Source organism: Temnothorax curvispinosus, unplaced genomic scaffold, assembly GCF_003070985.1.
Source record: "Temnothorax curvispinosus isolate PA1 unplaced genomic scaffold, ASM307098v1 QBEX01006993.1, whole genome shotgun sequence".
Classification (NCBI taxonomy): domain Eukaryota; kingdom Metazoa; phylum Arthropoda; class Insecta; order Hymenoptera; family Formicidae; genus Temnothorax; species Temnothorax curvispinosus.
In genome coordinates this window covers 147,100-164,983 of record NW_020216773.1, presented here as the reverse complement: position 1 = coordinate 164,983, position 17,884 = coordinate 147,100, and the positions used below count along the sequence as shown (strand labels likewise).

The window sequence follows — 17,884 nt, the reverse complement described above, 5'->3', positions numbered from 1 at the left end:
CATGCTAATCGCTAGGGGCGGGTTTATATGTAAGCAACAGGGCTGCAACGAGAAGGGAATCTCCAAACAGCGACAATTACCGAACCGACACTTATGAGTGTATACAAATATATAATAAGAGATAAAATACTGGTCTATTTATCAATTATTTCAATAAAAATTAACATCATAAGAGATGTCACTTATAAAAGAAAGCCATAAAAGAATATATAAACGCAAATTGCAGAAGAAAATTAAAAATTTACAAGCTTTTGCTTTTAAATTTAAAAGCTTTTGCTTTTGTCTTTTTATATCTATGTTTTATATATATTATGTGTGTAACTACTTATATATACTATGAGTGTTTATATGCATATATACGGGTGTCCCACGGAAAGTTGCTGAAACTAATTAACTATTATTATTAACGCATACAGGTGTTGGAAGAAATAAAATTGCGTTTAATAGAAGGCATTTGGCAGTATACTTATTTGAGTATACTATAATGGAAAATTTTTACTTAATTTTATTTGATTTTATAAAACGTAGCAAAAATTACAGACATTCTAATATATGTTTTTAAAGTAATGGTGTAATAAATGATTGTTAACACAAAGTTTTATGCGGTTTAAAACAATTGATTTTTGTTGAAATAGTAACGGGGTGCACTTTGAAAACACGTACATATTAATAGAATATCTGATTTTTGCTACTTTTTATAAAATCAAGTAAAATTAAGTAAAAATTTTCCATTATACTTAACATTATACTCAAATAAAACTGCCAAATGTCTTCTATTAAACGCAATTTTATTTTTCTCGATATTTTTTATTTTTCCCGATCCGTATATGCATTACAGAATAAAAGCTAATTGGTTTCAGCAACTTCCCTGTACGTGAGATCCTGTATATAGTTAGTTTATTCTTATAAATTTAATTTAATTATTTCTATAAAACGTTAAACCGTCTATATAGTTTTTATAAATATTACTTAATTATTATAAGTACATTTTATTCAAATTGTATATTTATTAATGTTTAAATATTATTATAAGCTGTTGTCTAGATAAAACAGATAAAATTATAGTGACATAAAAATAATGAGAAAACGATTGTGAGTTATGATAGAAAAATTAGTTTTTATAGTAATTTTTTTGTCTTTTTTTGACGTTATTGCAATTTTTTGTTCTTTCCGAAAAAAAGATCCCTGAAATAGTATTAGCAGCAGGCCCGAAAAGTCACCATTTGCCCCTGCTAAGTGCGACACTTGTTCCTCGATTGCATACAACTTCAGACCATTCAAAAAAAATAGCGTCGCTTCAAGGTGTACGCACGTATCGCGTCGCATCGCACAAAAGTAATTTTCGACGAAAAAAATAATAGATATGGATAATCAGGAGAGTCACGACGATCCTCAATTTGTGAAAGTGCTAGAAACCTGTTTAAAAATGGAAATTGCGGCAGTCAAGGGAAATCTCGACGGTAAGTAAAGTGTGACGTAGCACTCCAATGAAATGTAAAACTTGAGTGGGAAGGAAAGACATTCTCATGCAATTACTCTTACGTTTTTACCTATCGATTTTTCGATTTTCTTTTACTACTACTTGCTGAGAAAAGAATGTTGTTGATAATTTCTAGCCAATATGGAGGAAATAAAACAACTGAAGGTGACGATGCGTAGCGAACTGAAAAGAAGAAAGGAACTTAAAAGAAAGATCACGCAGATGAACAAGATTAAACTGATATTAAGCGAGACTTTAACAAAGTACACGAAATAATTATCTAATCTTGGCGATTAACATTTTTATATTTTTATACTGCATTCTTCTTGAATTTACGTATCGGAATTTTGTTGCGTCATACAGGTTATATATAAGCATCAACGAAGCCTCGGACTCTTTAGAAACTATGAAAGCAAATGCCGATGATCAATACAAGCTGATTCAACTGAGATCGCAAGAGTATCAAGAAATTGTAGCCGAATACAAGAAAACATGGCACGAATATCGCGTAAGTATTAAGTCTCGTGTTTACTCGTGCAATTTCAACATTTAATCAAATAAATGTTCACGAGCAGGATGTATACGAAGAATTTCCACTGGCAAAGGCCAGGAACGCGGCCAAGAACAATTTAGAGAAGCTTAAAATCGAACATATGGTCATGTCTTACAAGAAAGCGGAGATGATAACGATTGTCAAGCAGAGGCGACGTGTCAACTGGATCCGCACGCGCTGCAGGATAATCGAATTCGTCACTATGATGTTAGAGCGTTTGAAATTAGAGCAGAAATTGGTGAAGCTAAAAGTGAATGTAAAATATCACAGGAAAGAGTTTCAGTCAATCGAAGCGGAGGTATCCAGACTATGTTAAAATAATTTTTCAATATACATATATTCAATGTATAAGTAAGTATTTAATTAGTCGCTTTTCGTAGCTGCAAGTATTGCGCAGGAAGGAGGAGGATCAGAAAAGGCAGAGGAAACAGCAAATGCTGGAAATGGCGCCGCCGAAGATCAATATACCGTTTCGAGAAATGTACGCGCAAAATCAAATGCGCGCGAGAGTGCAACAGGATCAGTGGAAACGGGCTCACGAGCCTCTCGACGGTGAAAATTCATTTTATACTTTTTTAATTCCTTGTCTTGTACCTAGATATGTAGGACAAGGGCTTTATTTATGGACACATGCATATACATATGCGTTGTCCTATATATCAAAGTCATTTGCTTTTTAGATACCATATCCGTCAATACCTTGTACCTGGAGGAGTTATGCATAAACGAGAGCACTACGGTGTCGCCTGAGAGAATGGACGTAGAGGCGACACGTGACAACAATTACAAGCTTACTGCAGTTGAAACGGAAAGGTCTGATTCGAAAAATACTATCGTTTCGGAAAAAGATGATACGCGCGCCGCCCGCGCCGCTTCGGTAGCATCGAATGCGGAGCCAAGTGCTGAGAAAGCGATTTTAGCCGACGACAACGACGTAGAAATGAAAGAGATCCATCACGAAGAGACGCAGAAATCGCAGGAGCCCGTTAAAACGCAACCAAGCTACCGTATTACAAAAGAAAGCCCGCTCAAGCATAGTGCCGCCAAGAATACACAGGACGAAATTAAAGCAAAAAGGATGCGACTTCAAAGGCAGGATAGTATAGAAAGTATCAATAAAATAACTACTCCTCAGCCGTCGACTATTGTTAAAGAAATGGATTTGAAATCTTCGGCCCTGTCGGTCCCGAAGATTAAAAAGATAGAACCCGTACATTTCAATGTTACGCCGTTAATGGCGAAACCCGTTCAGCGCCCGCCGACTGTTGCCGCAAGCAGTATGTTTTCTCCGACGAATTACGAATACTGTGACAGCAATATGAGTTCCTTCGATCAGGATTTCATATCAAAAGGTTGTGATTATAATTAAGTTGCTCGTCTTTTATAATTGAAAAAATTAGATGTATTTATTTGTTATAAATGTAAATAAATTACACAAACTTTATTGTAGGTGCGCCATCATTGTGCGAGGGATCGCTGTGTAATTACAGATTATCTCCGACTTCCAATATATCGCCAATTTGTGCCGAAGAAGACACACAAATGGCTCCTTCCCCGAAACATACCTACTCCGCGACGGGATAATAAAACTGACAATGATTCTGACGACAAAGCATCAGGTATTAAAATGTTCCTATCTCAAATACTCGACGCAATTAATTTCACTATTTTAGGACTCTAATTTTTAATTTTACTTTTTTCAGCATTCGAGTTCAATAAGTTTTTACGAAGAGCACAAAGAGTAACTTCGCTTTATTTTGAAGAAAAAAAAAGAACATTATTTAAGTTCTCTGGTTCTTATATATAATCCAACATAGTTTCAATGTGTTAAAAAATTCTATACATTACATAAGTAAAAGTAAAGTTCTGTTATATTCTACATTAATCAAGCAAAACATATTTTTCATCACACAAGTTCAGTTCTGTTACATTATAGATGAATTAAGCAAGACAGATATTATTTTTGTTATTACATTTGTAAATGTATGGAAAACAAAGAATTAAACTAATATAACTATATATAAAGCATATTTGCTCGTACTTTCATTGTGTTGCTTGTGGAATTATTTGTGAAGAGTTAACAATCTCATGTACTCTTATAAAGCTAACAACGATTATATGTATACTTCCGAAGTAACTTTGGATTCTTACAAGAAGTTAAATGGCTAATATGCATTTTGTGTACAGGTGCATCTCCAGCGCGTAGATATCAACGGCGACAACTTCGCGGCATGTATTATAAATAAATGCTTGCTCACCGAGTGTCACGATTATGTACTCTCCGCGAGAGTTTCGGTCTCCTTTATGCGTGTATATATATATATATATATATATATATATATATACCGTGCCCCCGTGCAATTTTGGCTCCCGCAATTTCACTAGAGAGCGCCGAGCGAGTTACAGCCGTTTACTTCCGCTGGGAGAAACGGGACCGTGAGAGAAATAAGACAGAAAGGAAAAGATACCCTTCATGTCTCTATACCCCTTCTGTCTGCAGGTAGTGGAAAAAGAAAAAGCACTGAGCTTTTATAAAAATAAGCTCGTTAAAATCCTACTTTCTGCACTCGCTTTGCGGAACATTATGACTTGTGCGTAATCACACTGCGGATAATGCACGATAATATCCGCGATGCTTCACAAGCTTTCTAATTACTTCTGAAATTATTATTGTGTTTCCGTCTAATGCTCTCGTGGCACGCAAATTTCCTTTTATTTCGGAAGAACATTAATTTTAGGAACGGGAAAGGAGAAATGCGACATCTTATAAACGTTATTACATGTTTCGTATATCACGCACATATTTTCGGCTTTAAGTCGCTCGTAACAGGCAATTTGTCTCGTCTTGTGGAAATTGTTTCATATTCCGACGTATTCGTTCAAAAAATTATTTCCTCATGCAAACGATGCCTAATTAGGTAACGAAAGAATAGGAAAGAAGATTCCAAAGGAGTTGTCAGTTGGATGGACGCGTAGCCTTTTTCAGTAATTGGTAGAAAAAGTATCAAACATGTGATATGGGAGATAACTTCTTAACTGGCCCCCTTTTCCTTGTTCTTTCGTTATCCTCCTCAGATCTAATCGCATCAGCCGGTGTAATTGATATAAATTAACCCGCTTGCTCGAGCGTTTCATTTGTGTCGCAAGAAGGAAGAATAATACGAAAGTTTGTTATTACCTGTCGTAACTTTGGCGAGCCTGCACCTTTCCTTTTTCGAGGAGCCGAGGCTTCCAGTCGAGAGAGAAATTGTGTCCTTTTATGAGCCGATGTAACGGTGGGAGGTCGACTATCAAGCTATTTTATTTCAAAAGTTTCGCATTGAGGTACGAGGAAGATAAATGGGACATTTAATGGTGCAATCGTCGAACCGACGTCTTCCGCCGCGTGAGAGGACTCTAATCGATAATGTCATTCAGAAAATTCTCAGTCAAGTCATACCCCGAATAATCGTTCCTCTGTTGCTTGCGGAATATATTATTTTATATACATAGATTCTATGTTGCCTTCTGAACTATATCGTGTACCCAATGTAATGCATTTCAGACATACCATAAAATTTAATTTGTTACGTAAGTAAAGGAGAAAAACGGTAAAAAAAATATAGTAAAAGGTAAAAATAATAAACACTAATTTTGGAAATTATTTTATAAATTAAGATAGGAGAATTAAGCAGTCAAGCAAGCAAAATTATTATTATTATTATTATTACAGTCTATAGATATATAATCCAAAAATTGCGCCTCTTCTCGTCTGAACTTTGATGTCGAATATACGAGAGCATTGCGACCTCTTTTTGCAGAACGATTTTTCTCTCCGGTCCGCACAATACCTAGGCTTTACCGATACGTGACTAGAATGTTTCGCTTGCACCCTCGTACGACGAAGGAGATAACTTGCAACGTTCTTCAAGCAACCCTTTCCGTCCCGGCGAAACTCGGCGTTACTCGACTGAAAGTGGGAACTTAATACGCTCTCGTAATGTACATTTATTAACTCCGCGCAATGTCGCGTATATTATGTTAACGAGAGGAGAATTCGCTTCCTGCAATCGAATGTTCTTGCACCAATAAAACGCATTTGTTATTGCGCTCCGCACTTACTCTGCAGGTGGTAATTTAGGTTAATTACTCCCCTGCACGGAGTTAATGTCTTTATAAGTTGCTTAAGGTTTACCGCCTGTAACGGGGTTGTGCCTCCGCATAGATCAATTAACGCGAATAAACGATAAGATTTATGAATCGCGAAATAATTGACCTTCTCGTAATATGTCATGTTTGGATAATGTCCCATGCTATTTTTCTTACAAAGAGCCAAAATAAATAACAGGTGCAGTCATTTATCAAAAATGAATAAAGATAATGCAGCAAACTGTATTATACGCTATATTTTACAAAAATTGCCTTCCATAAACGCGAGATAAAGTTTTCTCTCTAAATCTTATAGAGTGGTTTCGCCACTAATACATTAAAGAATTAATGTGATTGCGATAGTCACTCCAAAAGAAAGAGGGTTGTCACTCTAATTAGAGTAAATGTGGGCACTCATAAGATAGGAGTGAATTTTTCACTCAAATTTTTAGACCGGCTACTTTATCGGACTGATATGATCTCACTTTAAAGCTATAGTGAATCACGTACGATTAACTAATTGACCGATAAATGACTCCACCAGAGTGAAATTTTTCACTCAAAATTGTAGAATGACATAATTCGCTGCACTCGAAAAGAGTGCCTTTTCACTCAAACTTATAGAACGCAATTTTACTCTTTTTGAGTGACAAATTACTAGAAGTGCACAGGCTCAATTTTCACTTTTCGTTACACTTGCATTTCACTTGTTTTAAATAATATTTCACTCTTTGACTTTTATAGTTAACTTTAGAGAATTTATTCTGTCAATTCAGGGAGTTTACGGCATTCAATTTGTTTTCATTTTCACATTATTTCACAAACGCAGAATAGTCGGGATCTAAAATCGATCAACGAGGAGGCATTTCGACGTAACGCAACGTAACGACGCGAACGAAATCAGAAGCGTTTTCATTCCGCGTGCGTGGCGAAGAACCTATTGTCGCTCGCGCAAATAAAGGAATGTCCACGTTGCCAGAAGTAATTTCCTACTCGTGCCGCATGCCGTCGTGTATACACACCGTGTATAAACGCATCTCGTAACTTGGGTTAATTATACGCCAAGCATATATACGCGCGATGCTGGATTTTGGAAAGGGACGGCTCGGTTGGTTGGCTGGCTGGTTTTGCAGCCAAGCGCCACCGAGGTGAAAGGGGGATATACAAGGCAGGGGCATTTCGTCCGTGCACGTGGGGATTTAGGCAAAAACCCCTGGTAGATTAAACGACTACGACGTCGCTGATGGCCCCGCCGGAGTATTCAGTAAATTCCGGGCAGCCATGGAAACGTCCGCCGTGTATTTTGGCGAGCGTTTTATTGTGCGCGCGTGGCGAGGGTTGGTTTTCTTAGAGTGAAGAGCCGGTCGGGGATTTACCCGGGACCCTTCTCAGACGCCGTACGCATCTGCTTAAATTGTAATTGACAGTCGGACGAATTCCGCCCAGTTTTCGACAAACTGCAGCGAGGCGAAAATGTGATTACTGCTTTCCAAATAAGCCTGAGGCACCGTTAAATTTAAATTAAATACTTAAGTTGAAAAGCATTAATAAAATGCTTTTATGCGAGTTACATTTATCTGCTTTCACTGTCAAATCTTTAACAAGCTAAGCATTAAAATAAAACATTTTCTTCGAATCTCGTTCTTGGAAACTTTAATGGTACTTCTGATTTTCTCGGAGAGAAAGAGATCCTAAAATTATAAACTTAGTTTACTTAACATTTAAACAAAGATGATTTATACAAGTTACAAATGATTATTGCGATGATCATTTTAATGATGAACACCTAAATTTTGATAAGCAGACGTGGCAGTTGGCACCTTTAACGGGTATGCCGAGGGAGAAAAATAAATCGCTCGAAATTAGATGTCGAGGAAAGGTGGACACGTATACGTACGATTAAGGGACGAGCCCATTTTTTTGCCACCGAATTGCCCGCTTGCGAACTGCTCTATTTTATCACGATCTGTCGATAACAGGCAGGTCTGACTAAGGGGAGCGTCTCTTTTACGTATAGAATCATCTCGTTGGGCACGTCGTAGATTCTCGTGAAATGAAGTGGCCGCTGTACTCACCAACTTCGCGCCAACTTCAATTTTTCTATTATACGACGGTAAGCCATTACGTTAAACAATCTCATTTTCATTTTGTGATATTGCTGATCCCACGGATTTCACCGCACAACAGCAGACGCAGTTCCGCGCGAACAGGCCCACTTTATAATAATTGTTTAATACGGACAAAATTTATTTATTCCGCAGATAAATGTCGAGGAATCATTTGCGTCAACTGGCGAGAGCGAGGTTGCAACTTTCAGTCTGTTACCGTCAATTCAACTCAACGTGAGGAACATTGCGTTAAAGTGACAGTTCAACATTTCAGTCCCAATGTATTTTTATTGACAATACACACATTTTCTGATCTTTTTTTCGCTCGCTGCGACACAACAAAATCGGTTAAGCAAAATGTTTATCGATATATTCTCCACATTGACGGTTTCATCACACCGGCGAGAAAGAGATTTGCACGTTTTTTTGTCATCGTTAATTTTAATAAACGCAATGTACTTCTGATCTTCATATATTATACAATTACAATTCATTTGTATAAGATCTGTCGCAATACAAAAGCGGTCACACATGGAAATATAAAATATTTATTAATTGCCTACGAAATTTTATTTTCAGAGACTATTTACACGAAAACGCCTGCAACCAAAGAGAGATATTAAATTGTTGCCATAAATATGAATCCACGCACAAATGTTATAAACCCATAAATGGATTATTTTGTAAATATAAATAATTGCGATTTCTATTTTATGTAAAAGCTTTAGATCGCTTTTAAGTTTTTATTCAGTCAATTTTACTACTGTAATTATAACTTTATTCCTACGTGTCTATACACAGAAAAAAAGAACATTTTGATTTAGAGAATATTTTTGCTTTTGACATATATATAAATCTTAAAATAAGATTATACAGCGTTACAAGGATAAATACGTAAACAAGAATAAATTATTTGCATTAAAGCATTATATATACATAATTTAATAAAGAAAAATATATTCTTATTATTGAAAAATAATTTTTATTAATGGAAAGCAAAAAATATTGGATAGAGAATATTCATATTATAACGATAAAGACTGCAGTTTAATCTTATTTTAAAATTTAATATTCTCTATGTGAACACAAATAATGTTGATTCAATTTTATTATGTTACAATAAAAAAGCAGATATCATTATCATCAAAATAAATCATATGTACTCGGCAATTATAATATTCAAATTATAATTGTCACTATGATTTCAACACACCCCACGCGCTTATTTTTAATCCACAATATTCAAATGTATTATGTATATTCAACGTTTAAAATTTTGACATTCGCGAATATATGGTGTTGCGTGAAATATCACGTTTCCGACGGGATCTATCTTTGAACACCACTACGTTGTAATATTACTCTTGTATAACATCCTAACATCGTTGGAATTTCATTCTGTCTTTACACGTTGCGAGGCATCGACTGGTTCGTTCCCCGCGGGGGAAGAAAGCGGAGAGGTCGGCGTTTCTAACGAAGTAGAAATTCCTGCGCAGCCTTTGCCGGCAATCGCAACAAGGCACGTTTCGAAGCGAGTATCGAAGCTATACCTGCCAGAGAACAATGAAGGGATCAATTACCGTCCTAGAACACCCCGGCGATGAAAACTGAGACCAAAATACTCGCGATTGCGAGCTGCAAACGGACCTTTGATCCGCGATTCGGCCCCATGCCTTCTCACAAACTGGATTAGTTCACGGCGAAAAAAAATTTAATTAAAGTGTAGAAAACGGATGATTTGTTACTGCAAATATAACTTTACTTACGTATACCGTTAATATGAATTGCAGTTACCATGAAAATACGTCAAAGTGACAAGTTCTCCTAAGTTTTAACATATTTAACCAAATTATAGAGAGCTTGTTGAACTTTCTTTACGACTCCTATAGATTCATATATCATTCTCAACGTTTAGTACGACGAATAATAAACATTTCGAAATGTCCCAACTAACTTTAACAATCTCCGATCCGTTTGTCGCGCCATCGCAATTTCTACGTTAGTTCGTCGAGTGGATATGCATTTGCCGGCGCGGCGCGTTAAAAGCCCCCTTTAAGCCTTCCGCGAGCGGCAAGATCGAAAGTAAAAGTTTCACTTACGTGAACACGGACGCGTCTCGTCGCTCCCATCTCCGCAGTCGTCGACAACGTTGCAGACTTTGTTGAGGGCGACGCAATGCCCGTTGGCGCACTGAAACTCGCTCTGCCGGCAGGAAAGCACCGTCGTCGCCGTGAGGATGCAGGTGCAAACGAGCCAATGCATGTCTGAAACAATATAAAAAAGCGACGTGGCTTAGTGTAATGAAAAAAAAGAACTCTTCGCGCGCTCGCGATCTAAATTTTTTATGTGATTCGAAAATTTCGAGCGAGTTATTGCCAAGTTCTTTACGCGATAGATAATTTTCACTATATTTTCACTATATGATATTTACAATGTGCAATTACATCTAATTACTAAAATTCAGTATAACGTGTAATTATATATAAATTGTATATGTATTAGGTCGTGAAATAATATTTATCGAACCATTTTTGAGATACAAAAGGTCTGTTCTTTGAAACGTGACTTATCAGACATTTTTGATTGAGCAATTCTTTCATAAAAAAATATTTGTCCGCCATGAGTACATAATAGTATTTGAATTTTGTGAATCAATAGGCAAGCGAATCAGAGGATCAAAAGTCAGCAGAATAAAAGTATATTTACACAGAGAATCGATGGAACTGGGTTTTTTGACACACGGACCATATAAACCGCTTGCACTGCGACTCGAAATATGCTGCTCGAAATGTTACATTGTTGACTTTAGTAGTGAATTTCGTTTATTTTACAACAGATATAATTGTAAAATTCATAACAATTAAAATATTACATTGATTTCGCATTAAAATTGCGACATTACGAAAGAATGAATGAAAAAGATGATTCTACATATTTCGCTGTATATAATTCAACTAGTATCACTGGAACTCTTGAGCGTCGCGCCCGGCTTCGTCTGAGATTAACGGAGTTGCTACCGCTAACATAAAAATATTATTGTTGCGGTGATGATAAAGTTTCATGACAACGTGAACGCGCAACTTCGTCCTCGAAGTTAAATCGAACAGGAACACGAAGGATATCGGACCACGTTCTCTCGATTTCCGGCGTCGCCTGAAACCGTCGACGTTCACCCAATTGAAGCGAAACTTTCGTTATTCTCGTGCTCCCGCGACGTAACCCCCGCGGTCTTTGCTTTTTCCCCCTTAAAACTGGTAAAACTGAGGTCAGCTCGAGCACGGTAGCTGACCAACAAGTTCGCTAATTACGATATTGTAAGAGCAAATTCTGCAATTTGCTTGAACTGCAATTATCAGTTTTTATAAATACATTGCAAAGAAAATATAGACGCATATTAGCAATTGTGGCGCTAAAAAAGGAAACTTTTATTTCAATAAATACTTAGAAAAAAAATTAAATACGATATTCGAATTACCTAAATTTTTATATATTTGAAAATACGACAACTTTTTGCTAATTTCTTGTTTCGCAAATATAAAATAGTTTCAAAAGATGTAATATCCGCGTATTACGTCGTAAATCTTCATCATCGTGAACTATAATACTAGTCTGCGCATATTCTATCATTCACCTCTTATTCCGAAGTCTGTAAGATAACGTTATATAATCTTTTCTCGAGCAGATGAGATGAAGAGATGTGCATCTTTCTTTTTTCGCTCAATCGGCTCGATGCGCAGCCAATTTCCATGGCCACAAAGAGAAAATTCAAGTGCGAGATATAAGAAAGGAACAATTCGGTATTCATGAGAATCATAAAGACTAAAGCGAGGGGAAATCAGACGGCCAAGCAGGGAAAAAGTAAGTTATCGTTGCGGCGGCTATGATATACATTCTTGCCTCCTTCTTGTCTCGTCGCTTGTCGCAAGTTACGCTGAATAAGTTTAAATGTCAGGAAATATGCAGAGCCGTCCCTGGAAGAAAGCGAGAAAGTTTTCGCGAGAGTGTCGTCCGGTAAGAAGACGACCCATCACCCACTTCGTCTTCGATGCCTCTTGAGTGCTATAAAGTCACTTTTGCATTAAAATCATGAGAATTTAATGCGACTTAATGCGATTTATCTTACATAAGTTTAATACTTTATTATCAGCTGTATCTTTCTTCATCTGTATCAACAGTTCTTGCTCGAAGGCTATGTCGAAAATTTCCGAAAACATATTAAATTTTCTAATTCTTAAATATTTTACAAATTAAAGAAAAGTGTGAAATCGCTTAGCGTTTTACGAATATAAAAATATAATTTTTCTATCAATATAATATATATCTACATAATCTTCAGAAAAGTGTCATTCCAATATTTTCTTTTTACGGCTGGAGACACAATAAACATTTTTCATAAAGTCTAAAACAATCTACTATTAAAACTGTCGTTTCAATGCTAAGTCGAGATTATTACTTTCCAGTTTTGCGAGTTTATATCACACATGTCACCGACTTACGTCATATACTATATAACGGGATAGAAACGGGAAATTCTCAAGATATCTTCGAGACATTGCGTCGAATATTCAAGCGTTTAATGCGAGATTCGAGCTTCCACCGCGCCGCGTCAGGTCCACATCTTCGCGCATCGCGGCCTTTTTATCCGTTCAGCCTCCATTCTCCAATTTCGCGGACGAATTTCACGAGACACGAGGCATCCCGCGCGTGCCATCCTTCTTGTCCCGAATTTCCACAATTTCTAACAAATTCCTATAAATACCTCCCGTCGAAACTTTAGACTAAATTAATCTTTTAATGGCTACATGCGCGTACGCAGATAATACAAATATATTTAACAGCGGAAACAACTTTCAAATTGCTGAGTAATCTATTAGATTAAATTATTATTATTACCATGAATTTCGCTGAATTTATGTATTGCAACATAGTTGCGATTCTATCTACATAGAGAAATATAAATAATCTTTTAATTATAATTAAACAATATATTAAAATATAAAACACATAACAAAAGAAAATTTATGTAACTTAACAATTATTTATAGTATTGGAAGTTTTATCAGCAGCATCCAATTTTAATAATAATGCAAAATAAATGTTTAATATTCTAATAAGTAATAATAATAAAATATAAATGTTTAATAATATTCGTGGCACTAAACAAAGATAGGTAATACCAAACTTAGCTATTGTATATGTTTGTTTGATGTGATTACCTGTCCGTGCTCTATATTAAAGATGAGGTAATGCTTTTTAGCGCTCGATTTGAATTGAGATTACCTCATCCAACCTATAGTTGTTTTAGAACATAGTAAAACATTTTCATACTGTTTTCTACGTGAGAAATGACGGCGTCATCGTCTTGTAGGACACTTAACTCGTATCTGTTTACTCTCATTAGCGAACTGTTTAGCCGACGTGTGTACGATGATGTTTATTGACTTGGTTCAATTAACTACGTGGACGCGACGAGTCAATTAACTATTTGCGACTAAGGCTAAATCAGCATTAATTAATGATTGACATGCTACCTACATCTTACAGAAATATACACCTATTAACAAAAGTTGAGAAACTAGATACTTTTTAAAAAATGTTGTTTATTTTTTTCTGAGACATGTGCGTTAAAATTAAAAGAAACATAAAATACAATATAATTTTGTACGTATAATTATAAGCGTTTTTTTTTAAATACATTTTTACTAATTGTAAGACTAAAGACTAGAAACAATGTCAAACTAATGGAAACATCTTTACAAATAAAATCTTTACGACAAAAATGAAAACTGGAATAACTACACATTTCTGCCATATATCTAATACATAATATAAACAAACAAATGTAGTTCGAGTTATATATAAACTGCGTAAATATGACAGAAAAATGTTAGAAAAAAATAGCAGAAAAATTGACTTTGCAAAAGTGTCTGGTATAAATGGTTGCATTTTCACGAATATTATAAAATAATTTTAAGAACATGGGAGTGTTAAAACGGTACTCAAACGGACAGACGACGAAAACAAGCTAGATCATCAAGTTGCAAGACTCTCTAAAAGTAATTTATTTTATACTGCTTTTGAAATTAAAAATCAATTGAGTCTTGACTATATTAGCGGCAGGACAATTAGTCGCCGTTTAAATGGAAATAATTTCTTCGCACGAAGAACCGTGTTAAATATCATTTATTTTAAAGAAAAATAAAAAAGTTTGTTAGAAGAATTTGTACATTGTGCAATTTGTCCAAAAATTCGTTTCAAGTCTATTTTGCTGCAATCATTCGAGAAATGTTTTACTTAAGAATAGTATCAAGCGGTAAGTCAATTTTATTTATTTCGTGTCTTATGCCTTATTCATAACGGAGAAAAGCTTTTAAAATACCTCTTAATGTCGCCATTTGGTGAAAGTGGATAAGGCCTAATAAAATACTGAAGTCAGCTGAATAAAAAGGGAAACTTTTCGCGCAATCTTTTTGAAAGTTTACGTAGTTATTGTGAGTGTTAATAGTTGACCAGTGATCTTATTTCCTCGTTTGTATCACAACCATGTCCGTTTATTATCATATTTTATTAAATGCGTGCAAATAAAAATAATCTTCTATATTTAAAATTATATATTTAGAAAATATATAATTAAATATATATTTTAAAATTATAATTATTACAAAATATTATTGAACACCGACGCGAAACCCGCTCACAGCGGAATGGAATTATTATGCGTGTTTTTCAATATCGTTTTTAAATATACATATCGTATAATATTATTTATTTTACAAATGCAGATATATGAAATTAAAATTTTAATTCAGAATTAATTTCACAACTGCATTTGTTGTAATAAATTAATTTTAATCTAGAATCAATTCTATAAATGTAGAATTTAAAAAAATTAAATTTTTGCGATGTTAACGTTATACAGACAGTACTAGCTGGAGATATCATTTGACTTGAAGCCTACTGCGACAAGCACGAAAACGACTGAAAAGCCCTTGTTATCTACGAGACAGCATTAAGCTTAGTCACTCCAGCGGAAAGCGGGTACTTAAATTTTAAGCTTTTGTCTGTCGCTGTGATTTAACTTATCATCTTACATACCTTGAGACATTTAGTTGCGTCGGTTTATGATTTGTTTCTAATTTCTTTAAACAAGTCTGCAATTCAGACGCCTATGTACGTGAATTAATGAATAATTAAATATATTTCAAACAAAATTTACGCAGAATAATTTATAATTATTTTTAATGTGTTGAAAATTACATAATGTTAAAAATTTAATCAATATTTTTGGCAAAAAGAGAATATTAATTTGCGACTAAACCGCGCGCAAGCGTTTGAAAACGTAATAAATAAGCAACTCCTCGTGCGTAAATTGCTCATAAAATTTTCTGCGAAATGCAGTACGCGCTGCTGGATCATTATTTGCGTTCAATGCCGTTGTCGTAATACCCAACTTCTAATTGAAATCAGATTCGAGCGATAAATCCACAATACACGGTTACAGGAAGATTGCAGCTCGAGTATTGTGCGTGTTTCAATTATAATACGGTGCAATTCAGATTGTCATCGGGCAAAATTACTAACCGCTCCGCGCGCGCATAACCCACCCACACACACATTGAATATACAATGGCTTTTTGGAAACTTCCCACATGTACAACTGCAGGCCAAACTTCATCAAAGTTCTCTTCCGCCGACATCGAATATAATATCGCGTTGTCGTGCATATACGCACATACGTACACTCGTGTCGAATGTCACTTTTGGATCTGTGTGCCATGCACTTGTATATATATGCCAATAGTCGCCGAAACTTTAAGCTAAAAGCACCGTCCGCGTCTCTTGAACTCAAGTTTCCGCCATTACGATTGTAGCTTTTCAAATTCAAATGACGCTCGGGTTATGTAGAATTTAACTATCTTAATGTTCCGACATCAATTTAAATTGTCGCCACTCACATTGGAAAAATACGTATAATAATTCCGTTCCGCTGTGAGAAATTTGGTTTCCCATCGATGTTCAATAATTTTTGTAATCTAATTATAATTCTAAAATATATTTTATGAAGATTATTTTCATTTGTACGCTTTTTGATTTATGTTAGAGAGTAATTAGAATAATTTTAATATTTCAGCTGCAGGATATGTTATTTAATGGAAAAGGAATCGTAATTCTCTCGCATGTAACTCACACATTTGTGGATATACAAAATATATAGAATGTAAAAGTATATTTCAATATTAAAATATTCGAATAGAATTTTTTGTGTGCTGTATTATTGCACGTGTTTAATAATTAATATAATTTGTCATTTATCAAAGTGTTTGGAAAATATAGTCTTTTGTTAAAAAGCACCCACCTTTATTTTATTTATCCCGATGTAATTTTCCAAACAAAATTTCGTCCTGTGACTTTTTTCTTAATGCACCAAAACGCTATATCATTTTTCACAATACTTCCCTTCGGGAGACGTGTCATTCTGTCTCGCTCGTGTCTAATCTTTTGTCATCGTTTCCGCGAGAAAGGATGACGCGCATAAAAGATACAACCTGTGGTTCCTCTCCCTTGTTTTCGCTCGCTCCCCTATTTTCTTTACCAGGCAACGGCGAAAAATGTTCACGGGTTTTTATCACCAACCCGTATCTTTTCTTTCTGTCTTACCTCTTATAACCCTGTCTCCTTCTTTTTCTAGCTTTTACTCATCCTCGTTTACTTCCATTTTTGTTTTCTAAGGCTTACTGTCGATGCAAAAGCACTCAAAATAGTCATATTGTCTCTGCTCCGTAATAAAGGGTAGTCGACACAAATGGATTTCGCCGAAATTTCTGCCAAATGCTTTTGAGCCTGCACGAAGGAAGAGAAAGCCATTAGGGGAGACCGGGGCTCGTTGGCAGTGTTTTCACAATTTCGGCATTTGAGTTTTTAAACAACTAATTATCATGATTAAACAGTGGGTACTAATATGATAGAGAGAACCTTTCTCTACATTTTCATGCCAGGAATGCTCCTGTATACTGTATAGTTTCTTTGTAATAAGTGAAATACGAACATGCTGCATTGTAGCCAACTTGCCCCGATAATAAGGTAAGTTGGCTATGCGACAAAAGTCCATGTTAAATTAATGAAAACGTAATAGGAACACAAAACGGGTAACAGATATGTACTTCTTGATGAAGATTGTATCTTTTAAAGTTATATTGCAATGATTGAATAGCAAAATGCTGTTGCAGAAAAACAATTGCAAACTATTATTTATCTATATATATGTATAAAGGAAGATGTCCTGACTGACTGACTGACTGACTGACTCATCAACGCCCAGGCCAAACCCCTGAACCTAGAGACTTGAAATTTGGAGGGTGTATTTCTCTCATGACGTAAGCATCCACTAAGAAAGGATTTTTAGAAATTCCACCCCTAAGGGGATGAAAAGGGGTAAAATGTGTTTTTTTCACGATTGTTCTGACTGACTGACTGACTCATCAACGCCCAGCCCAAACCCCTGAACCGAATTTTTACCAAAAGTATATGAAATAGGAGTAGAATTTTCCGGGGAGTGCCACTATGTGTATAGTTTTTTGTTACCGATTTTCTGGAAACCGATTTTTTTAATTTTTC

General features: G+C 35.5%; 2 protein-coding genes across 7 annotated transcripts in view; one reads left to right on the top strand and one right to left on the bottom strand.

Annotated features, from left to right (window-relative positions):
- Window positions 1–17,884, bottom strand: part of LOC112456604 — a 200,900-nt gene that overhangs the window by 37,528 nt on the left and 145,488 nt on the right. For all 6 annotated transcript variants that reach the window (XM_025019269.1, XM_025019264.1, XM_025019266.1 and 3 more), the window contains one exon: window positions 10,369–10,533. In XM_025019269.1, coding sequence (XP_024875037.1) covers window positions 10,369–10,533 — 165 coding nt within the window. The remainder of the gene's footprint in view (window positions 1–10,368; window positions 10,534–17,884) is intronic.
- LOC112456605 lies at window positions 1,202–3,795 on the top strand. Its single transcript, XM_025019271.1, has 8 exons — window positions 1,202–1,460; window positions 1,617–1,743; window positions 1,844–1,988; window positions 2,056–2,331; window positions 2,414–2,585; window positions 2,714–3,385; window positions 3,484–3,652; window positions 3,737–3,795. The coding sequence occupies exons 1-7, from the start codon at window positions 1,364–1,366 to the stop codon at window positions 3,615–3,617; spliced, it is 1,623 nt and encodes a 540-aa protein (XP_024875039.1). The 5' UTR covers window positions 1,202–1,363; the 3' UTR covers window positions 3,618–3,652; window positions 3,737–3,795.